The 25,634-nt window shown below is 36.8% G+C and overlaps 1 protein-coding gene across 2 annotated transcripts in view; it reads left to right on the top strand.

Moving 5' to 3' along the window:
- LOC150084075 (UBA-like domain-containing protein 2) overlaps positions 1–23,394 on the top strand; it is a 107,019-nt gene extending 83,625 nt beyond the window's left edge. Inside the window, exon 3 of one of the 2 annotated variants that reach the window (XM_090375884.1) lies at positions 22,602–23,394. In XM_090375884.1, the coding sequence (XP_090232010.1) occupies positions 22,602–22,817 (216 nt within the window). In that variant the 3' untranslated portion in view covers positions 22,818–23,394. The remainder of the gene's footprint in view (positions 1–22,601) is intronic. The other variant, XM_090375885.1, reaches the window with a different exon arrangement.
- The last annotated feature ends 2,240 nt before the right edge of the window (positions 23,395–25,634 follow it).

Here is a 25,634-nt window from a genome sequence, read left to right as displayed (position 1 = left end):
AACCCTCCTTCCCCTCTTAAGATCGGCTAACTGCAGCACGATTGAAGGGGACTTTAGAAATTCCTCCAGTTATATAATAGAGGGGTTGTAGTAATAAAGGTATGTAATGCAAGTTTATGTAGCATCAGCACAAAAAAAAAAAAAAAAAAAATTCACACAACCTTTCACTTTAAAAGTTTTGTCCAGCTCCCCCTTGAATTTATTTAAGCTATCAACTTACACAACGACAGATGGAAGTTTGTTCCAGCAGTTAACCACCCGCTGGCTAAAGGCAAATTTCCGCACATCTATTCTACAACTGTCTTTCGATTTGAATTTATGCCCCCTCAGGATCGTAATCTGAACAAGCGGAAGAATCCCATCAGAATTCAGCGTGTTCAACCTATTCAAGGCCTTATACACCTAGCAGGTGCCTAGTCTCCAACCGCTGCAATTTGCAGAACTTAAGCCTTTTTTGGTAAGAGGACCGCTTCGTTGCCCTTCTCTGTGGCGAAACCACTATACTGCCACGGAGGACACTTAAAAAAATTTCCCCAGGTTTTAAACAGTTTATTTATTTTTTTTTTATAAAGTTGTATCATTGTTTTATTTGATACATAGATTAAAATTTATTCCTCGTCCAACTCTAATCCAAATGAAATCATTAGTTTTATTCATGGGGGGGGGGGTCGCACAGATTCATTTATCATTTTTAGAAGTTGAGGTATTGCAAATCCCTGCCCAATAGACTTCTGTTTTGCCCGGAATCTCTGCTACCGACTTTTAGATTTCTGAAAACAAAGCGGCGTGATAAGTCTGACTGCCATCTCAGCGGGGTGTGTCAACATTCACTCATCCGCCCACCCACAGATACTGTCCACATCTGCCTCTTTGTATTTGATACCCCCCCACCCCACTCCCATCGTGTTAAACGGATATCTGTTTATATGTCTCATCACAGAATCGTGATCAGAATGCATGTCCGTATCACTTTTGCTTTGTTGTGAGCTTCTAGCTTTTCTAGTTTTTTTTTTATTTATTTTATTATTATTGTTTTTTACGTATTCTTCCTTCCCCTCCCCATCCTTGTGTGTGTGCACGCGGGCATTTGTTCCGTCTCGCTGCGGGAAGTTCGAGGAACAGGTGGCGTAGCTATTTCCGCTCAACGTGCTCGCCTACTTTGCCGCTGATTGGTTGCCGGCTTCAGTGTGTTGGGTCATTTCGACTCGTTTAATTTGTGCCGCCGACTCTTCGGCGAGACGACAGGTCACGAGAAATAGTTCGTGGGAGGGAGGGAGCAGGTGGAAACAAAGGGTTAAGTGATGTGATGAGAGCAGAAATGTTTGGTTTCGAGATTAGCTCGGCTGCGCACTGTAGTACCGGTAGAATTCTGTTAGGCGTGATCATGACCTGACTCGGCATACGGGCAACCATGACGAGTTTAGCCGCCCTGGTAAATATTTACGGTCGACCAGCGCCGTAGGTAGGACTGGCTTATGACTCAACGTTGGACGTAAAAACGTGTGTTCGCCCACGTTCGAGTTCCTCCATTATGTATAATATAAATGATTCAATGCACCATTCTTATTGCATTAAGGTTTGTAAAGAACGTTGAGAAATTCGCTCTCGTTAGACTGCTGTTTCGAACCCTGTTGGGGGGGGGGGGAAGAAGGGATCAACTTTGTAGATCTTTCATTTACCAAGAAAGCATTAAATGAAGGAAAATATAAGAAAAAAGACTAACCACCCATTAAGACACACCAATTACATGGAGTACATGCTGTATCATGACCTGAGTTGACTTTCCGCTGACCAAATCAAACCAAGTTGATGGTGCATCTTTATTTAATCGTATTTTATTGGGATATACGCAATTTTTTTTTTTTTTTTTTTGCGTTGGGGAATCTGGACGTTTTTCCATTCAGCACAGAATTAATCGGTCTAATTCTTGTTTTTCTCTAAGTTTTCTCCTCCATCCCATGACACGTAACCATACAGCACGATAAAATCATAAACCGTTACAGTATATGGATTGGCTCCAGGTAGTGGAGCCAATCTCTTTGGGCTTAGGATGTCACGCACATCACATTTCTTTTGCGACTTCATTGCGTAGAGCTGGTAAGCGAGGACTTGCACGTTTTGGAAAAGTTGGTCCCACTGCGAATGTTTTGTGAATCAGAATATTAGGAAAAAAATTGTCCTCTGTTCTAAGGCGGTTTCTGAAGACCTTACGATAAACAAGATATTTGTTTGAAATGTGTGGCGTCTACTTTACAATACTCCTAGCAAATTCTGGAATATTTATGCTGGTTGCACCGACTCATGAGACTCCTGCCCCAACACTATATTGCCAAAAGTATCCGGACACCCGTGGGATTTAGGAAAAATGAACCATACCCGCTGTCCATGCTAGGATTAAGCAAATCAAAGAAATACAGTGGATGAATCGAGGCGTTGAGCTTCGTTATGTCTAACAGGGCGTTATCATAGGATGCCATATTAACAATCAAGTTGTTTATTCATTACATCAAAACCAGCACCTTAAATCAACGACGGCTGATGGTTAATCCCAAATGGAAAATGTCATGATGTTACTTCAGCCAGCAAACGTTCGGGTAGACCACAAAAATTAATGAAAAGAGACCGGCGGGCTCTCAGAACAGTGGTCCGCAGGCCTCCTTGAATACTTTCAGCCAGGAGTTCAGAGAGAGAGACAGACCACAGGAACTAATATTTGTGCAAGGATAATGCACAACGTCGACTTGTATTCAGGGAATCTGCCAAACGCAAACACGGCCTCGTGTTTTGGTTTGGCAGATTAACTGAAAACCTTATTTATCAACTTTACCAACCATGGTAGTCTTCCTGGAACAACGATTGCCATGTGATACATTGACATTCTGGATAATTCCATTCTTCCTGCATTGTTGCAGCAATGAGGAGGGCACTTTTTGTTAACCCAGCAACATGTCATACTGCAAGACCTGTAGTGGCTTGGTTTTAAGATATATGCATACAAAAGCTTCATTATCCTGCCCAATGCCTGACCTCAGCCTCATTGAGTACTTTGGGAGGACCTGGAAACATTGGCTTCGGGCCAGGTGGGCACGCCACAGTCAGTAGCTGAATTGGCAGCTATGTTGAAGGAGCATGGACCAAAATACTGCCATCTTATTTTTATTTTCTGAGTCTACAATAGGGATACAGTGTGTAAGGTGAAATATGGATTGTCCTGTTATTAAATATTGTATCAAAAAAGGTTCTTTGAAACGTGCAGGTGTTCAGTTACTTTTGGCAATGTAGTGTGTATTTATGAAATGCTCATTCTCTAGAAGAACGTTCTGGATCTCAGGGTGGAGGAACCCTGTTCTGCGGAATTCAGTTCCACCCCTTTTGGTCATAACCTAACATAAAAGCTGTTTGTCTGCTGGACAAAAGTTCGTTATATGTCAAAACATTATCGAAGAACCAAAAACACTAAGTATTTGCCTTCCGCAGTGTCACTGGCAGGTGTTGAGCGAAACAGGTTTCACTACAAACTTGTTCAGACTCCCCCCCTTTCCTTTTTTTTTTTTTTTTTCCTTTTAACAAACCTTACCCATTGGGCAAACGCATATGTTTGTGTTCCTTGTTAACAGACTTGTGTTTGTTATGTCGGCCGTCAGGTGGCCGAATGATTGCGTGTATCAGACGTGTTTCATCTGGTCCCTTTGTGAAGCGATTCTGTTCGAGGGGGCAGACAAGGAAATCATTTGTTCACTGCAGTATTGAAGGACTGCAATATGTTTACAAATGTTGCACCACCTCCACGTGTACGTTATTATCTGTTATGTCTACACGGCTCTTGCAGTTATCGTAACTTGGGCCAGACGGGGTTGATTATTTATGTGGACTCTCTCCTTCGAGCTGAAAGGTATACACGACCACGTGATATGTCTCCTCTGAACGAAAACTGCTTATTGGTGTTAAACACCTGCATTAACAGAATGGTGTCATGTCATTAGAAACTATTTTTGCTGAACTCTATAGAGTCTGTCAGAAATGTTATCAATTGCCATCACTTCATCTCGGCATTGATACGATTTGACATCCAAGAATATGCAGAGGACTGAGTTTCGATATTTCTGTTTACAGCTGCTAATCATTTAACTATCAAGACCTTCGCTCCCATCTTTACCCTCGGTTTGCACACTGTGGATCAAATGTTCCAGGGTTAAGGTTCGGACCAAAGTAAATTGGTCAAATCACGAATGTATCAGCTAGAAAATAGCTTCCTGGAAAAGGATGTTTAGAGATTTCAGCGATATTCCATTTATCGTAAATGTTTACACAACACAATCCTTTTGATCCGATTATACTTTAGCCATTATTGTCTCCACAATTGATGGAAATACCCACACAGATTATATACTGTATATATATTACTGAAAAAACCTTATCTATTTTATTTTTAATATCATTACACACACATATATATAATCTGTAACTAACTAAAAGTAAATTTATGGATATGTGTACCATTTGAGTTATTATTATTCAAAAAGAATTTTATATTAGTATTACTAATGGCAAATGATGCAAGAAAGCAAGCTTATACATCATCAGCCAAAAAGGGGGGAGAAAAATCCATTTCACCTATTCATTCCCTCCAATGGCTTGTCTAGTTCTTCTTTGCATTTATTCAAACAATCCACTTCCATAATGGATGGAAGCTTGTTCTGGCAATCGACCACCCTTTGGCTAAAGGCAAACTTCCGCACATCTATTCTGCAATCATTATTCCTCAATTTGAGTTTATGCCCCCTCATGTGCGTAGTCTGAGCAAGAGGAAGAATCCCATCAGCATTGTGCTTTCTCAATTCGTTCAAAGTCTTAAAAAACCTTAGTCAGATTACCTCTCAGTGCCTAGACTCCAGACGCTGCAGTTTTTAGAACTGAAGCCTTTCTTGGTAAGAACACCCCTTTGTTCCCCTCACCGATCTTGTTTTGTTACCCTTTTCTGTACCCGTTCCATCAGCTCTACATCCTTCCTAAAATGAGACCCTTATGCATTAATCAAGATGTGGCCTGACCATTGCCTTGTACAATGGGATAATCACCTTCTTGTCCCTGCTAGTAAAATTCCTGTATATTATTGACAAAACTCTCTGAGCTGACCTGGCGCCTGTCTGTACTGCCCAGAGAGGTTCATATCGGGCTGCGCAGTTTACCCCCAGATCCTTCTCATTTTCGACTACCACACTGTTGATACGTTACTCTGGGATTATTGCTACCTAGAGTATCGTATCAACTGTGTATTACTGCACTTAAGGGAGCGGTAAACGAAAAGGACCTGGGGTAATTTTAAGAAGGTTAACCATGTTTAATAGCTAGATTGTGGTAATACAAGCCTCTCTAAGATGAATTCTTCAGCCTGTATAAGAAACAAAAGTCAAAATCTAAGACACTGTTATGAAACAAGTTTTTGACAACTTAAAAACTTGTTTCATAACGTACTGGGGTCTTCTTAGATAGCAGGTAGTCTGTGGAGATTCATTTCTTCCCCCCCCCCCCAGGTATTTCTGGTTATGTCGTGAAAATGCTAAATCTGTCACCGTGCGGGTTTTAATTTTTTAAAAATTTTCTAGCCATAGAAAATACAATTGTTTATTTGGGTGGAAATTTTATGTTATTGATTTTTAATTTTATGTTAAGAAATAATTTAGAAGAGTATGGTATTTTATGTATCACCAGGCCATCCATTTAAAACTTCAAACGTGATTGCAAATGAGAAAAATAGTTTTTGCTTCCTTTCTGTAATGAACTTTCCATCTCACCCCATTCCCATTTTGTGTGTGGGAGAACTAAAGCAATGTTTGGGGAATTATTGAGCTTTAATCACCATGCAGCAATAAAAATTCCACATTATTTTAATCATAAGGGGGTGGTAGTTATAGCCCCTACCTGGGGTCACGGACCAAGTTGCATGTTGTGTGGGCTGAAAAATCCTAAATTCATAACGTACTAAAAATCCTAAATTCATAACGTATCTTCCCCTCGACGCGGGGTTTACAGACAATATACGGACGCCCCATGGAAAAAACATTTCTAGCCCTTAATAATATACTCTGACTTGCGTTAAAAAAAAGAAAAGTATGTGAGATTGGCAGTAGAAGCTTGTGACCAGGTTTTATTTTTACGCACCACCAGTGTTTTCCATACTTACCTATATATAAAAGAGACCCACGATATTTCCATATCATGAATTGATGACTTTTCCTTCTTAAATAATACCTGTATGTGTGAATATAGAAATTGTCGGATTTCTATTTGTTAGATTTTAATGGAACTTTGGGTGGCTTTGAAAATCCTCGCTTGAAAATCCCTTCATTGGGAGTCGAGTTCTTGTGTGGACGGATATGCTTAGGGTCGTCTTTTCCATTAGGCCTACGGCTTACAAATATAATTCATATAGAATTCACTGATTTCATTCCAACAATAAAATTCTATAAACGAATTTTTAAATACGGATTTCTAAGATAATTTTTTTCTTCAACTCTTTCTGTTCTGTAAAGTGCCTTTTATCTTCGGCATGTCCAGAGTCTTTTGGTGTATTGAGGCCTGGGAATGATTAATACCTAGGGCTTACGAACACCAATAGATGACCCTGGACATGCCGAAGCTAAAAGGAGTTTCACTCATTTGCAAGTGCCTATTTGTATATTGATGAACACTCCAAAGTAACAGGCGCAATTTGGCCATAGCATATGGCCAAATTGCGCCTGTTACTTTGGAGTGTTGCGCGAGCTACAACACAAACTTTTGTGTTCGGTAGCTCGCGATAGCTCATGTAATTCATATGGTAATTCGAGTGCCAACCTACTGAATGTAATCCTTGAGTTATTATTTTATAATCTGAAATTAAGGTCACTGGAAGGAACCAAAATAGCAAACAAGACGATTGTTGTTACACAATACTGTATAAATATGTACTTTGAAATCATTCGCAGCCGGAGGGCTGTAGCTCCAAAAAGCTTCTTAATCTGTTTACGATTCCCATTGTGAAAACACTGCCTCATATAAAGTACTTTATTTTGTCATCTTAAAAGGATATTCATCATTCTTGTAAATGCGCTCTTTTCGTTTAGCGGAAAAACCTTTACAGCCACACAATGAGATTTAATTCCTAGAATTGAAATAGAGCTTTGTATGCATCCACCCCGTTATTCCCAGAAGCCCATCCCACCTGATTTGCCTTTGCGACTGCTGTAAACAAATCACAAGGTCAAACACTCAAGAAATTGGGTCTGTCACGTTTATATATACTCTTAGTCAGCTTTCTCTTTCGTTCTTAGAAGTAGCGGGCGTATTTTGGAAAAGTGCACGCAAAAAAGACATTTCCCACCTAATTTCACTTTATTGAAAAACAAAAATGTTGGAACTGTAAATAAACGCAAATTCTTCAAGTTGATATTTAAAACTTTGGATGATGATCCATTTGTTAATGCGAAATTTATCACTGAAATTCCTTTGACAGTTGAAATTATTGCCTTTTTATTTTGGGTGATTATTTTTTATGTAGTTAAAGGCGTAATTAAGATTCTGTTTGCGCTACAACAAATATAAGTACCGTAATTGAAAACCTAATTTAAATAATTAGTAATTTTCCTTAAAATTACCTACAGATCGAAGTAATCTCACCTTGTGGAGTTAGTTAGCCTGTGCAGAATGGACAAAAAAAAAATTTTTTTTTGTACATTCTGCTCAAGGGTCTGATATTTCATCAAAGCAGATATAAATTACTTTCAGTGCGTGTAAGATATCAGTGATTGGTAATTGTTTTTGCAATTTGCAGTGTTTGTGTGTGAAGTCGACTCTTGGTTTTAATCAGTTTACAGACACAATACACATGGGTAGTTGAAAGTAGCTTTCTAGGTGACCCTAATACAATAGTTTGTTTTTTTACAAAGTATTTTTATATAATAGTGAGCGATAGAAAATATATTATTTTATGTATTTTAAATAAAATATTTTAAATATTTTATTTAATTACATGCTTAAAAGTGTTTGAAGGACCCTTTTCCTTTACAACAGCTAATGAATCTTTAGAAAGAAGAATGGAAAGATTGCAGTTTTAATTGAAGAAAAATTTCAGTTGACAAGAATATATCAGAGAACTGTTTGATGACAACCGAAATGAAAAGTCTGACAGATCAGAAAATGTGGAAGGACCGAGGACGACTGGTTTTAGGGTATCCCAGCAGAACATCGCCCAAAGCCACCTGCTTATTTTCGTCCATGGTGCATCCGGGCGCCACCAGTATTTTCAGCTGTTAAATATGCTGAACTCAAAAAGGAAAGTGGTCCTGACAAAATTCCGAGAGAACTATTAAAGATATTAAAAGTGAAGGTATTGGTTGGTCTGTTCAAAAAAGTTTGACATAGAGAAATTCCCAGGGAATGGGTGAGATCGTCGTTCATACCCATATCGAAATATGCAAATAGTTGTTCTCAATTTAGAACAATTAGTTTGATGAGCCATGCATTGAAGATACTTCTAAGGATTATACGCAACCGAATTTATAAAAGATGTGAGGAAACACTTAGTGATTCTCAATTTGGCTTCCGACAAGGGCTGGGTACCAGTGAAGCCCTATTTGCAGTTCGGACTCTAATAGAAAGATGTCGCGATGTGAACCAAGAGGTATTCATCTGCTTCTTGGATTATGAAAAAGCCTTCGATCAGGTAAGACATGACATACTGTTCCAAATCTTAGAAGATTTGAATAGATAGCAAAGACATCAGAATAATGGCGAATTTGTATTGGGGACAATCAGTAAAGGTATCCATAGACGGAGAAGAATCGGAAGAGATAGAAATTAAAAGAGGAGTTCGTCAAGGTTGTATTCTACCACCTATATTGTTCAACATATATGCTGAAGAAATTTTTAAAGTAACTTTAGAGGGATGTACAAAAGGGATAAAAATTAATGGCAATACAATAGAGTTAATAGAATAAATGAAAATTTTGGTCTGCAGTTAAACATCAAGAGAACGAAACTTATGGTGATCAGTAAGAAAGAAGTGCAAACAAAAATTACAATCAATAATGAAGAAATTGAAAGGATTAAAAGTTGTCGCTATCTTGGATGTATGCTGAGCGAGGACTGGGACCATTCTGCTGAAGTACGCTCAAAAATTTAGCAAGTATGTGCAGGCTTCCTTAAAATGAAGAATCTTCTATGCCACAGTGATCTTACACTTCCTTTAAGAACAAGAATACTGAGATGTTATGTCTTTTCTGACCTCCTTTAGGGAGCTTAGGCCGGGACACTGACAAAGAAGACCCAGAATAAGTTAAATGCTTTTGAGATGTGGTGTTACAGACGAATGTTTAAGAGTATTATGGACTGATAAGATAAAGAATGATGAGATCATGAGACGAATGAAGAAAAAGACTGAAATAACTAACACCATTAAGGAGAAGAAACTAAAATATTTAGGACATTTGATGAGGAATGACCAGGAGCGGATTAAGGTCGGTTGAGGCCCCGGGCACAGAAGAAAATATTGGGTCCCTTAAAAAAAAGAGGAGACAGGGAAAATAAAAATACATGTTAACCAATTTTTTAATTAAATAAAAAATATTATGTACTATTAATGTTTTATTTCCAATAAAATTTGAATATAATATATGTATAATGTAATTAATAATAGCATAATAATAATCACAAAGTTTTGAATTAATATGTTCAACTAATTTGTTGGGGTTTTGCGTGGGCCTTCAGAAGTCGGGGCCCAGTGCGCCCACCGTTAAATCCGCCTCTGGGAATGACAAATGTATGTTGCAATTGATAATTCAGGGCAAGATCAATGGGAAAAGAAGGAAATATTGATTAGCAAACCTTAAGTGGTATGATCAGAGTTTGTTTAGGGCTTCTACCTCACGTTCATCCGTTGCGAAGATGACAGCCAACCTCTGCAAAGAGACGGCACATTGAAGAATGAATCTTTAACAAATATTAATAACCACCAGCACTGGCTGGAACAAGGGATTTCCTCCCCCTCAGTTGACCTCAATAACCTCTTCAGCCTCGGGTGGAGGCTGAAGAGGGTATGCCCCCCCATATCAAAATAATGTGTGTGTGTATGTATATATATATATATCCATTATTTTAAATTAAACAAAACATAAGCCAGCAGTATGGCAAAAACTGTAGAGCGAAAATTAACATAAAAATAACCCAAATAAACAATCGAACGAAAAGAAAAAATAGATATAAATAGTAGCCCAGAAACCCTAATATAATTTCGATCTTTAAATCCAATTAACAAAAACTATACAAATTTTAGAATAATGCCAATTAGTTATTAATTTAGCGGTACCCCCCCGAGAGGTACCAGTTCCGAAAGACGTGAAATATCACCCAAAAAGGGTTAAAGGAACTACCAAACGATAACCAAATCAAAATAAACTAAAATAAAATAGACTGACCATCATGCCCCATATCGACAGAGGACCACGAGGCCAATAATGGTCATGGAATCGCTGCATTTCAATCGCCATACAAAACATCGCAAAGGCGGAAATATCGAAGAACCAAACCACCCTACCATTCTCCGATAGATCAACCAATGCAGAGGATTTGCATGGCGGTGGTCCTTATGCAGCGAAAATAAACTATAGAACAGACAGCACTCTAAAGCAGAGCCACACTACTGACATACTGTAAGCTGAATCAGCTTATATTGAAGAAAAAAAGGAAATAGATGGCGGCACTGGCGTTGCTAAATTAGCATATCGACCCATTACTATTGAATTATAATAAAAAATTAAAATAATTAAGCATTCATTAGAGGCAGCAAATTGCAATTCCTCCATATGAAGCCGAAATATATACTATCATTGAATTATATTAAATAAAATTAAATTATAATAAATAAATAAATAAATGATTAAGCATTCATTAGAGGCAGCGACATGCAATTCCTCCATATGAAGCTGAAATACATCCATTATTTTAAATTAAACAAAACATAAGCCAGCAGTATGGCAAAAACTGTAGAGCGAAAATTAACATAAAAATAACCCAAATAAACAATCGAACGAAAAGAAAAAATAGATATAAATAGTAGCCCAGAAACCCTAATATAATTTCGATCTTTAAATCCAATTAACAAAAACTATACAAATTTTAGAATAATGCCAATTAGTTATTAATTTAGCGGTACCCCCCCGAGAGGTACCAGTTCCGAAAGACGTGAAATATCACCCAAAAAGGGTTAAAGGAACTACCAAACGATAACCAAATCAAAATAAACTAAAATAAAATAGACTGACCATCATGCCCCATATCGACAGAGGACCACGAGGCCAATAATGGTCATGGAATCGCTGCATTTCAATCGCCATACAAAACATCGCAAAGGCGGAAATATCGAAGAACCAAACCACCCTACCATTCTCCGATAGATCAACCAATGCAGAGGATTTGCATGGCGGTGGTCCTTATGCAGCGAAAATAAACTATAGAACAGACAGCACTCTAAAGCAGAGCCACACTACTGACATACTGTAAGCTGAATCAGCTTATATTGAAGAAAAAAAGGAAATAGATGGCGGCACTGGCGTTGCTAAATTAGCATATCGACCCATTACTATTGAATTATAATAAAAAATTAAAATAATTAAGCATTCATTAGAGGCAGCAAATTGCAATTCCTCCATATGAAGCCGAAATATATACTATCATTGAATTATATTAAATAAAATTAAATTATAATAAATAAATAAATAAATGATTAAGCATTCATTAGAGGCAGCGACATGCAATTCCTCCATATGAAGCTGAAATACATCCATTATTTTAAATTAAACAAAACATAAGCCAGCAGTATGGCAAAAACTGTAGAGCGAAAATTAACATAAAAATAACCCAAATAAACAATCGAACGAAAAGAAAAAATAGATATAAATAGTAGCCCAGAAACCCTAATATAATTTCGATCTTTAAATCCAATTAACAAAAACTATACAAATTTTAGAATAATGCCAATTAGTTATTAATTTAGCGGTACCCCCCCGAGAGGTACCAGTTCCGAAAGACGTGAAATATCACCCAAAAAGGGTTAAAGGAACTACCAAACGATAACCAAATCAAAATAAACTAAAATAAAATAGACTGACCATCATGCCCCATATCGACAGAGGACCACGAGGCCAATAATGGTCATGGAATCGCTGCATTTTAATCATTTATTTATTTATTTATTATAATTTAATTTTATTTAATATAATTCAATGATAGTATATATATATATATATATATATATATTACTTTTATTATTATTTATTTATTATTATATTTTTTTTACTGTTACATGATAATTAAAGCTTAATGATTCTCCCAACGCTGCTTTACTCCTACCTTTACAAAATTCTGGAACAGTTGATCCTTGTATAAAGCATAGTACAGAAGGTGGAGTGAAGTTGAATTATGCAGATTTTTATTCCAGATATACAGAGTGTCTCAAAAATATTGGTACAAACGTTTAAGGGAGGTAGGTAACGTCTAAAGGAATGTGAATCGCATAGGAACCCATAACCGGAAACGTCACGGGAAAGTAGTAGCAGAGGCACAAGAAGCAGAAATGACACAAGACAGTAATTAGTGGCAAACATTTATTTGACATAATATTAACAATGGAGTACGAGATGGATGCATTTCATGGTGTTACAACAGATGCTCAATCGAAGGTTCCACCATGAGACGAGATGCATGCGTGACGCCAACGCATCATGGATTGGCGTACACGGTCGAACACACCTGGAGTTTCTTTGGCAGTAGCAGCAGCGCAGACGAGTCTCGCCACGAGATCCATTTCTGTCTCCACAGGCGATTCATACACGATAGATTTGAGGCCCCCCACAGAAAGAAATCAAGGCTCGATAAATCAGGTGAGCGTGGGGGCCAGGCAACGGGTCCACCACGGCCAATCCATCGACGCCCAAAACGCCTGTTCAAATGGTCACGAACACGCCTTCCATAATGGGCATGCGCCCCGTCATATTGAAACCAAATGTTGCGTCTCACATTTGCTGGAACATTGTCAAGTAAACCTGGTAGAACTTGTTCAAGAAAGATCCGATATTTAGCGGAGTTTATGCGAGATGGTAACAGGTATGGGCCGACTAAGCAGTCACCGACCATACCTGCCCACACATTTATTGCAAAGTGATGTTGTGCCGCATGGGGGCGCACACCGTGTGGGTTGTCGTGAGCCCACACATGAGCATTGTGCTGATTGAATAAGCCTTCCCGAGTGACATAGGCTGGAAAATTCAAGTCTTGAACACTTTCTTGGAGAAACCACTGCGCAAAAGCCACACGCGCAGGATGATCTTGGGGGATCAGTAACTGAACCCTTTGGAGATGAAAGGGGTGTAAGGAATCGTCATGCCAGACACGCTGTACACTGCAACGAGACATTCCCAAAGCCGACCCGGCTAGCCAGGTGGGTAAAGTGCCTGCCTGGCAACCCAAAGGTCGCGGGTTCGAATCCCGCCTTGTGCTTGGATCAAAGTACTGCGAAAACCTTGGGAGGTGCATTATGGCCACAGAAGCCGATGCGCCAACAACTACAAAAAAAAAAAAAAAAAAGACTCTCCTAAGGGAGAGGCAACGGCACGTGTGCTGCTAGTAGGATTATTCTGGACGGCATTCAACACACTTTCTTCCATGGCGGGAGTTCGCGTCGAACGTGGTCTGCCCGCAATACTCCTGTTACCTCTAAATGACCCATAATCGCACAAATTTTGATGCACACGTGCAAACAAACTGTGGTCCGGTACATGTCTGTCTGGGAAGCATTCTCCATAAATTCGTTGAGTGGCTCGTCCCTTGCCCTCTGCTAATCCATACACTAGGTGCATGTCTGCCAGCTCACAGTTCGTATATCGATGCATGCTCTTCGTGCGGCGGCTTGAATCAACGACTGCTTGAATGAGTAAACAAGAAATTTTCCCTCTCGCGAACTGATGAACAGCGCCGTGTACCGACTTACGGTGACGTTTCCGGTTATGGGTTCCTATGCGATTCACATTCCTTTAGATGTTACCTACCTCCCCTAAACGTTTGTAACAATATTTTTGAGACACCCTGCATATTGGACCTAGATGTAATTCTGGATGGACTGATATTTTTTTTTGTTTATTTTATTACTGTAAAATAAACATATTTTAAATTTTTAAAAGAAATAATAATAATAAATAACTCCAAAGATACACTGTGCCTACAGAATTACTAATTAGGTCAAAACCTAATTTGGCTTTGAGATAAAGCCGGTATAAAATGAAATAACATTCTTGATAGTAAAATTGCAGAGAATTTCATTCAGTTTTGGACTGGTACCAAATGTGTATGTGGGATATTGCTAGCCGGTTATTTTTCTGGTGGACCATCTAGTATTTTTGGTTTATTACAAGTAATTAAATATTGTAAGTTTTAATGGAATATGAGTAATTGGCTGAAATAGGGATGAATTTCATATCTATAATAATATGATACTTTTTGTGGCTATTTTATTGAGCATATGAAGTGTAATGGCAAAACCGGAAATTAAAGAGATTACCTAATGAAATATATGCGAGAAGGGAAGGATGCTATATTGGGTACTTCTTAGGTTTTGTATGGGAAAGAACATACACCCACATACGTTGTGAAACGCTGCATACCATACCTATTTTCAGAATCTCGGTGTGACCCTAAAAATAGGTAGCGAGTAACTAGCGAAAAAAAAAAAAAAAAAGAAAGAAAGAAAGCACAGCTTGGCACTTGGTCGTGTATTTTTTATTTATTTTTTTCCCTCATCCATCCAAGGTCTCCCCCCCTTCCCACCTTTTAAAAGTTTCAAAAGAAGTGAATGGCCTGTAAAACATGTTTGACTCGGGCTGTGATTTCTTAGTAATGTTTGAACTCATAAAATGTTATGAGCCACCCTTAACAACATGTGTTTTAAAAGATCACTGGAGTTGCCATCTTGCATGAAATATATGGGCAATTTTAAAGGGACATTTTTACTGGATGAAAAGCAGGTTCGTTATTTATTTAATTGTGTGTACAGAACAGTTAAGAAGAACTTGGTGTTTATTATTATCAACAAATCTCATTTCTGCTTATAGAACCAATCAGAACGCTTCGTGTGGACTTAGCAACACTCCTTTGAACAGCCACTTGTCACTTCGGTGCATAGTTATTAACACTTTATTTAAATATTTCCAGCGGGACGGTTTACCGTGACGTATTTATATTCCATTTAAGTCCTCGGTAGCATAATTAAATTAGAAAAGCAGCATGTGTTGTTGTGGAAATAGGCGTCATAAATATACGCAACTCTCAGCCAAGCTGGCGTGCTCAGATCACTTGTTTTCTATGTCGGAATGCAGCTGTGATGAAAGTGCCCAATGACCTGCTAACGGGAAAGGATAAAGCAAAAATAACGCGGCAGGTAGGAAGATAACAGTCGGTCACCGACCTAAAGAAAGGAAGAGGTTAGCACATTTCAATGGGGTGGTGAAAGTAAATATAAAACACAGCACATACTGAACGTTCATCTAAAGAAAAGATCTGTCTCGTCATGGCTGAGTGCTAGTTACTGAGGAAGCAAAGTACATATAAATCCGTCATTGGATGCTGAGTAATAGATTTGGATGACGTTAAGTATAGCAGAAATTACTTGGTTGGAGTGAATTGAAAACGCTCTGGGCACGTTTGGAAGTGAATACTCCTGACATCTCTGAAATTTAGTTGTCATCTTTTTATGCCATTCAGATAAACTATTCAAAATCAGTAAACTGTTGGTTCGCGAAGACTACAGCAAAATTAGGTTTCCCAACGCGTAAGGTGATACCATTTCCAAAAATTCCAACTTTTGCTCTATAAAGAAGAAAGCTCCTTCTCAAGATCGTCTTTTGGTCTTTGTAGGCCCTAGATACTCTTCACCTAGGTGAAGAAAATAACTTCTAGAGCCGAGTCTGGCGGCATGGATTCTGATGTGTTTTGGTCTAATTGTAACCATTCTTCCAGCAAAATATCTTGCAGCTGTGATCAAGTTTGAAGGAAGATGACTTCGTTGCCGAATAGCATATCCCACACATTCTCAATAGGATTGAGATCAGGTGCATGAGGGAGCCAGTGAAGACGGTTGAAATCCGTCCCATGTTCTCCGAACCGTTCTGGCATGATGTGCTGTTGTTGCACTGCCATCCATAAAGTGGTCATCACCTTCGGGATAAAGGTGTAACATTGCAGGGTGCAGTAGATCTGATACAAAATTCAGATACTTCCTGGATGACATACGACCTTCCACCAATATAAACAGACCCAGCCCGTGCTAACAAAACATTCCCCATACCATGATACCACTTCTAGATGCTTAACTGAAATTCTCACCGCATTCTCTGTTTACCATCACTGTAAAATTTGGTGATTCGTCTGTTTATTATATCAAACATATTGAAATGCTATTGCGTTAATTTTTTTTGTTTGTTTTTGTAAAAATTCAAAATTTGGTTTTAAAGTTATTTCCACAACACTTACTCCAGCACTAACGTACTCACAATACGAACTTTGACGTTTTCAATGATTTTGCCAAAAATCATTGAATTCTGTTTGAAAAGACGGCTACTCTTAATAATTGTTATTTACTACCTTTAAGATAAATGCTATTTTTTCCCCGCCTCATTTAAATTTTGTTGATAATTAGCAGTACCAGTTTCTCATCGCACACAGCTAATTGTGTTAGTAATGGGCATGATAAACTATTCAAAATCTAGCGGATATGAGCAGAAATAACTTCTGTATTTAACTAGTAAGAAAAAACGATATTTTGGAAGTAAAACGTAACATTAACTTAGCTTCGAGGAAGGTCTTCCCTCTGAATAAATCCATGATTGGACCGTGTAGGTGGTGGAAGAGCTCCGAATGTGTATGTACCCCAATAATTATTACTCCATAAGTAGAAAGCTGTTAGAAGAGGAGAAAGAGCCTCTACATATTGCCTCCCATCAATTTCAGTTTGCAAATTAAATTAATTTCTCACTCGATAATCTGGAAAGTACAACCCTTTGATATTGATTTGACCATCTGTATAATAATTTGCTTACGGCCCTCTGTCTGGAACGTTCTTTGAATTTGAATAACTCAGACTAAACAAGCTTTCAACCTGTTTCCTTTTGCAATAGGTTTTACTGAGCAGTAAAATTGAGAGAGAGCAATTTGCAATAAAAATTTTCAACCTATTTTCAAAATTTCCGTTATTTTTAAGTTTCATTAGTTTTGGCGAAATATTCGCCACGGGTACGCTACAATAATTGTATTTTTTTTTTTTTTTTTTTTAAGACGATATAGTCATACATGTGAAAAAGTATTAAACTGCATTTTCAGTCATTTTTTTGAAATATATTTTCAGTCATTTTTTTAAAAATATATTTTATTACCGGAATCTGTCCCATTGACACCATAGCTAGTAGCAGTGCCGGATTCAGGCCCGAGCTAGTAGGGCCCTTGCCCGGGGCGCCAAAAACAGAAGAACAATGAGGTAAGAAATAAAAAAATAAAACCTTTCTGCCCGGGGCGCAGAAATACCTTGGTCCGGCTCTGGCTAGTAGCGAAGGGCGGCCGAGGGAGAGGTTTATGTAATTACTTTGATATTAATCTTTACTTCTCTTTTATGCAAGCTTAAAACAGTAACATTAGTTACTGTGAGAGTGGTACTGATTTACATATGAAGAAACGAAGAGTATTTATACCAAGGATTGATGAGCTCCTATCATTGCCTTGTCCCCGGATTTTCTGAAGGGGGGAGGAGGATAAAGCAGTAAATCCATGTAATCGCTGAGCTTTAATCATGTACCAATAATAAAAAAAAAAAAAAAAATTAAACACCGTATAAAAATACGGTTAAACATTTTACCGCGGATGATTTCTGTTTCATCCTTAGTTTCCTTGTTTCTTCCCCTTCCTGTACATAATATCCTTTCGTGTTGTCTCGACCAGAACGGCTGTTTAAGCAAAGAAAGATTTTAGCAGCATCATCATCATCCTCATATTATGCAGCTAACAGGTCGTGACTACATTCTGGCATAAGTTATTAGTTCATGTTCACCGAACATCTTGGTTGTCGGTTTCTGTCCAGCTAGTGTTTTGACGGTGACCTTGAAAATGATGCAAACACTGCCTGCATTATCACGTTCTCATCACGTGCATTGGAAAGTTTCCATCGTTGAGGTCAGTGTGGTCAACTTAGTGGTTTATAAAGGATTGTCGTTCTAGCTGAGGGAGGGTTATATGGAGGTGAACTACGGGAGGATTATACGATAAAACGAAGAAATCTCGGGTATCGATATTAGTACCATTAATTAAAAGTCACCTTGAACATAAGTCTAAAGTACTCATATTTTATACTATATATTTTATGTCGGCGTATCAGTTTGTCAGTATTAACCCTAGTAGGAGAACATTACCTGCTCAACACCAAAGACCCTACATTTTATTTGAACAGTGGACTGAAATCCATTGAAAAGGGATACTGAGTTCTAAGATTCTTCTTAGAATTTCCTTTCTAATTTAAGCTTTCAGCACATTACATTAAACAAATCGTAAATTTCAAATTGTTGATTTAAAATATGAAATAATACTCCCAAAATAGCTGTAAATACCTATGATATGGGATTAGAATTCTTTCTTCGTCTATCTGCTTGTAACTCGATTCTCAGGGGATGGATTTTCATGATGGCTCTTTTAGAACGATTTGTAGGGACTTACCATTTTTTTTTTTAAAATCAGGCAGTTATTTCTTCTTTTACTTTGTTTTATTTATCCGTATATTGTAGCTGAAGCAGTGGATATCATGTTTGTTGCCGTACGCAGATTAGAAGAATGAATGGACAATATGGCGGACGCGCAGAAACGAAATGTTCTGGGTTGCTCTTGCTCGATTATTATTATTTTTAATATAAACCATGAATTATTATTATTTGTTGACGCGCCCAAAATGTAACACGCCACGTACGTTAAAACTTGTGGTATTTGTTTGGATTTTAACAGGCGTAATGTGCAACTTTCTTTACCAGACAATTTGCATCCAACTTAACTTATGAGTTTCTCATATGCCATTGCCTCTGTTACACCAGAAATAAGGATGAAAAACTCGGTATAAGTTAAAGTTGGTTGCAACTTATGTGGTGGTAAGCAGCTTATAAATTACATGTTATTCACGTTCAAATCCACTGTGGCATAATGCCATCAGTGGCAAAATTTCACTGAAGGGTCCTAGGAAATTTTTCCAATGCTACACCATATTTGTTATGGCAGTACAGTAATACCCCGAAGTTACGCGATAGGTGGGTCCGACGAAAATCGCGTAAGTCGAATTCGCGTAAGTCGGGGTACAACTTTGCATATAAATACATATAAACTTTGCTTAATTGGGACCAAAGACTAACAAAAACACTAGTTTAGAAGAAAAATATTAATAAAATTGCAGTTCTTTATACATATTAATACAAAATATGTATTAAAAAAACAAATGACTTACGTAAAAAAGTTATTTCGATGTCGATGGCTTCATAAAATCTAACAAATTCGTCTGACGACATAGCGCCTTCTTTTTTTCACGCAGAATTTCGTCGTAGCAAGCTAATAATTTTTTTATTCCTTGCTTTGTAGCTATAACGCGTTCTTCGTTGGAGTCTATGTTTTCTAAAATTTTTAAGCCCTTTACAATTGAGCCCTTTTCAATTTTCAACCTGTCAAGTTTGCAATTGTCATGTGCTTTTCGCCGTTGCTTCATTTAGGCCTGTAGCACGTGCAATATCACATGGTCTTTCATTTCGCTCAAAGCGTTTCACAATTTCATATTTTTTCTCTATCGACAGAGGCGGACTGGCCATAAGCCTTACCGGGGAAACCCCGTTGGGCCAGTGTGATTTTGGCCATAAACCATAGTATGAGGCCACTATAAATTTTCCCGGGTAAGAATTTTTGACCCAGTCCGCCTCTGTTTATCGATAATTGCTTTTCTTTTTCTCTCTGAATCTGCAGTGTCTTCACCAGGACGCTTCCTTTTCACACCTTTTAATTAAGTATTTTACTCATTTTTAGGGAATAAAGCACAATTACAAAACGAGGAGGCACGCTTGATACGCATAAACAAAGCTGCGCGCATGTAGCAACTGAATAAACAACACCATAAAGGCAGAGATACACTATTAACACCTCACATTTCTAGGGGTTACTACCATAAAACAATAAAAATCCAGTTGCGTTTCTGCTAGTGAAATCTGTTATAAACTGGTAGTAAACTCGATCTAATTGCATTTGCGATTATACCGATAGCTGGAATTGTGTTGGTTTTTACGTTATTATGGTGAAATGTGTTTCCCCTTCACTGATATAAAAAACATAAAAGCAGCAAAGTTGAATTTTGTTCATCTTTCGCTCTCATTCTCCGCCGTCGCACTGTATATCGATAACATATGAACATATGAAAAACGACCTTGAAGATAGTGGGCGGCAGCGTTGCCAAACGAAAAAATCAAGAACCGCGTAACTCCGAGTTCGCGTAAGTCGGGGTAGCGTAAGTCGGGGTATTACTGTACTTAAAGGTAGCATAATTCGGTTATTCTCAAATTAATATTTTTCACTGTAATACAAAAATTAAAAAATCAGACCAATTGAAATCTCGCAGCTTTTTTTTTTTTTTTTTTTTTCATATCACATAGGCTATCCATATACTGTATAATTGTAACTGAAGCACTGGATATGTTTTGCTGCATTTGGTTATTATTATTAATCACAGCAGAAATGTTATATTTTGATTGTTATTAAAATCTAAGAAGAAATAAGTAAACTGCATTAACAAAGTGTTGACAGTATATTAACACTGCTTAGTCTTCTATTACATTACAGAAGTGTGTTGTATGTGATGGTCCGCTGATTATAAAGTAATACAAAACAAGTGAATGTCATGTTATAACACAGAGTGAAATGAAAACAATTACTTTTTATATTATTAGCTAATCAATTAGTATTTAATTGATAATAAGATAGCTAGTTATTTAATTTTTGCTTCTATTAATTACAGAAAAAAATTTGATTAATTTAAGAAAAAATCTAACACTTGAAATGTATAATGTACCATGTACATTCTACTTGAATGTCTACATTAATTTGCAAACATGGGCAAGGTCTTCATTTTTATATGACATTACTTAGCCATTCTATGAGGACCAAGGAAAAATGAACAGCAACAACACAGAGCCTCTATATCTCCAGTGATTGACTTTAGACAGTGAATATTGTGCTGCAGATAGCACAGGTGTTGTTTACAGTGGTCATATTTTACAGTTGAGGTACAGTATGCAGGTGAAATTATACATTGGCTAGTAAGTGAATTAAACAAATAAACAAACTGGAAAATATCGACAAGCAGAATGCTAATATTTGGCAACAAAAGTAGTATTAAATTTTTTTTTTTTTTTTTTTCCCCCTTGACATTTATCCAACACATGCAAGCATTGAAATACCAGTTTTCTTTGGTTTTGATATTTCAATGCCATGATAAATTATGAATGTTCCCAGAATTGGCAATGGCTATTTTAACATTTTGAGAAGTTTTACATCTAGACTGCATGAGTTTAATTTTTAAAAGGTAAATTTATATAAGAATGACATTCTGGTATGCTTAGGTCAAATTTGAGCATTGGGCTAAATCACCAGACTGTAACAATGTTTATGAAAAGATTGAGTTATGCCACACTGCACATGATTTATGTGAAGCATGCAGAGTGAGAGGATTAACATATTTAACTGTTGTTGGATTGTTAGGAAAAGCCTTTTGATCCACTTGTTGAGTGCACCTGATAAGCCTTGTAGTGGTTGTCCCACCATTGCAGAATGCCAAGTACAACTTATTGTTTTCTTCCTGGAAGCTGACAGGCAGTGAACAAATCAACAAATAGGTATGGAGGTTAGGTAGATCAGAAGATACTGTTATATTTTGAAGGATATCTTGCACATGTGCAAGATTGCAGTACAGTATACTCTGTTCCTTACCATTTCTCCACAGCAATTCAGTGCTGTGGAGTCTAGCACCTGTCATGCAACTTTTGAGCCGGTGGAACTGGGAAATGCAGAAGCATTCACCAAACTAATCTGACATAACTCTCTTTAACTTCGCCCCTTTCTCCAAAATGAAAGAGCCTCTCTGGGGGCCAGCACTTAGAAAACACAGGCTGTCTGCTATAAATCAATATGTAGGTGTGGGAGGGAAGGAATGCTCTGCATATGGAATATTCTAGTTGCCATTATTGTGAGAAAAGGTTATGTAGATCAGTAATTACATTGAGGTAGTGTAATCAATAACTACATGATAATAAATCACACTTACCTATTTATACTCTAGTATTAGTCTAGTCTGCTGCTATTTTCTCAGCCTTAATAATAAAATAACCATTTTTTAAAAATACTTTTTAATCTATATAAAAAATAAAATTTTCATTGAATAAATATGATGTTATTTAATTAGAGTACAAGTCTTAACTATGATAATCATACATTTGTTCTGTTTTCTACTTTTCTAGATGTGTACTCCAGCAAATACACCAGCCACACCTCCCAATTTTCCAGACACCCTCCTCGCCTTCTCCAAGATGTCTGCCTCAGAGAAAATGGCCAGTTCTCCAACAGGAACGTGTTTATATTCTACCTCTCCTTCGTTCAACAACAACACCAACATTAACGGAGCTGGCAATCAGTCTGCTCCACCACACACAATGGGCGTACAGGCTCAGAGATAAGACTTTTCTCATGGTAAATTCAGGAAATCATTAACTGTTGAGTAAACTCTGTATCCAGGAGATGCGGATGAGGTCAGGACCTCTTTTCTACTGCATGCTGCAGAGGTGTCACATATTGTGTTGTTGTGCCTCCTCCCATTGTTGTAATGTGCCCTCCCATCTCTAGGTGGTTGAAGGGAAGATATGTGAAGATGTAGCCACAGAATGTGTCTATGGTTTTCAGGTGGAGACTGGGTAACAGTGAGTGATTGTCGGTGTTTTGTCACTTCTGATGTGAGAATACCTTTTCAGAGCTGTAAAATACTATGTTTGCAGCATTAGAAAGAAGAAACAAAATGAATATTTTAACTTTTTTCATGTTAATGTATAGACTAATTAGGAATTATTGGTTGTCAGATTTCATTTAATTGGGGTGATAACGTATGTATTATAGTAGACCAGGATTAGGGAAGTTTTCAATTAGAACCGTGATTCCTTATTGAATACTTCAATTAAATTTTTAAAAAAACCTTGAAAGGTTTTAGCTTGTTTATTTAAAAAGTAAAATTTTGCTGGTGCGTATATACTTATAAAGAAAAAAAAAAAAAATCCTGGATTTGTATCCCTACATGCAAGTGTAGCAATGATCATTTTACGACGGGAAAAAGACCCCAATGCAGCTGTCAAGTTAGTTATGGACGCATGTTAAGTTCTGTCAAAGCCAGGCCCTTAATTTCCTTACATAAACATTTCTCAATAAATGTCTGAGTTAGAAAATAATACTATGTACATCTATTTATTTTTAAAATTTACAGTTGATGGAAAATTACCTAATGCATCAAGTAATTGCATGTGGGCAGGTTTAGGTAATGAAAATACTGTTGTGCTTTATAATTTTACACCAAATAGTACTGTCTTTAAAGTGAATCAGACTAGGTTCTTTATTAGAATTCTGCAAAAAGTATGAATTAGCATTTTCACTGATTACTTTTTTGTCTTGGTGCAATGTCTGTAGCATGGATGTAAAATTTTTGAAAATCTCTCTCTTCTGAGCCTTTTAATTCTGGGAATTTGTTGCTATTATTAGGCAGCAGTATTAAATTTAGATTTGCATTGCAATTAAATATGACGAATTATATATATACTTATGGATGGTTAGTTTTACTTAGTGATTATATATAGTTTGGTATTATACTGTTCTTATGAATGTGTCTAGTTCATTTGTACATATAGTGCTGTGACTATTTTAACAAGATGTTTATCCTGTTCTATTCAGTCCATATTTTAATAGGAATTCAAGTAAACTACTGCTGATCTGAAATGCTTATAATTTTTTTATTAGATTTAACATACTCTATGCCAACTCAAAGTGATCTTCATTTGATTACCATTGCTTTAAAAAAAAAAAAAAAAGGTAAATGCAACAAAAATTAGTTTAGCGGATCAGAAATATTATTCATAATTTAAGCCATATTAACACTGTGAATTGTAAAAAGTTAATTTCAATTTTTTTTTTCCCTTTCCAGCTTTGTTTTGCAATCATGTTTTTAGCAATCAATCAATGTTCTTAAATTTAAGTGTTCTGTGTTTCTAATTTTGCAAAACTGGCAGTGGACTTTATTCTTTTAACCTGCTTCTTTTCTTTTGTGTCTTATTTTTGCAGTACCGTGGCATATGAAAAGGATCTACTTATGAAAATTAGAACATCTCTACATTAACTTAATTGGGAAGTTTGGTCCAAATTTGTGCAATAGGTAGAACTGAAGGAATCAGTCAGGATAATTTTATTTTAAAAGCTCTCTGCATCTTCCCTAAATTTTTATTAAGTTTACTTCAATGGTGAGGTTATTATAAATTTTATAAATAGTGCTTAGGGTTCCGTCCACGAGTATCCTTGATTGTAGAAAGGTTGTCTGTGCCTGCTGTGTACAGCATTAAGAGAATCCTTTACATATGCCAAGATACATATCGGCATCCTACATAAGGGAGATACAGGATGCAGATATAAGATGTTTTATTTGCTTCTTTTTGTGAAAGGGAAGGAGGAGAATATGTATTTTTATGTTATATGCTAATATTTTTTTTTTTGGTATTTAACAGGTTTTGTGCACAAAATAGTTCCTCTTTTGTATAGCTTTCAAGGATTGGACAGTTCAATTCTATTATTTGAAATGCTAGAATATTATGTGTAAGGATTGTAATGCACCCTCCACACCTCCTTCCCTTCAGTTCAACTTCATGATTAAAAAATTTTAAATGAATGGCATTTCTTTTTTATATGTGTGATCTGCTGTAAATATTGAATGTTTATTTAAATTGTGGCTACAAAATAAGAAAAATTATGAATATTTATTTTGGCTCTTATTTGTTATTTTCATTAATGAATAAAAACTGGCAAGATTTTTTATGAATGTAGAGCAGCACATTTATATATACCTCTAATTTTTTGATTTATATTTAATATCTTTAATCTTGTAGAGTTATGTTCATTAGAAACATAATTTAGTCCCTAAATTTTGACTTTATTAAATATTATTTAACCCTGCTTGAGAAACTTTCAGAAATGTTTATACCAAGCTACAAAAATGTAACTGAACTTTTGCTTAACCCTTTGAAATATCTGATGTGCTGTTATTATCGCATGAAAATGTATCGCAGAAATGTTCAAAATCTTAAAATGTCATACATATGACAGGGATATTTTTTGATAGCCTTTTCCTAATGCTTCACAGTTGTAAATGAGATTTTCTTTTAATATTTCAAATGGCATTTCAAATGTGGAATGAAAGTAACGTAAAAAATTGCTTGACAATCAAGTTTTTGCTGCATATGTAGGTT

This window comes from Mastigoproctus giganteus, chromosome 6 (assembly GCF_048544385.1).
Source record: "Mastigoproctus giganteus isolate SK-2022 chromosome 6, ASM4854438v1, whole genome shotgun sequence".
In the NCBI taxonomy this organism is placed as follows: Eukaryota; Metazoa; Arthropoda; class Arachnida; order Uropygi; family Thelyphonidae; genus Mastigoproctus; species Mastigoproctus giganteus.
Note: the sequence above shows the minus strand (reverse complement) of the source record. Positions and strands in the feature narration are given on the sequence as shown.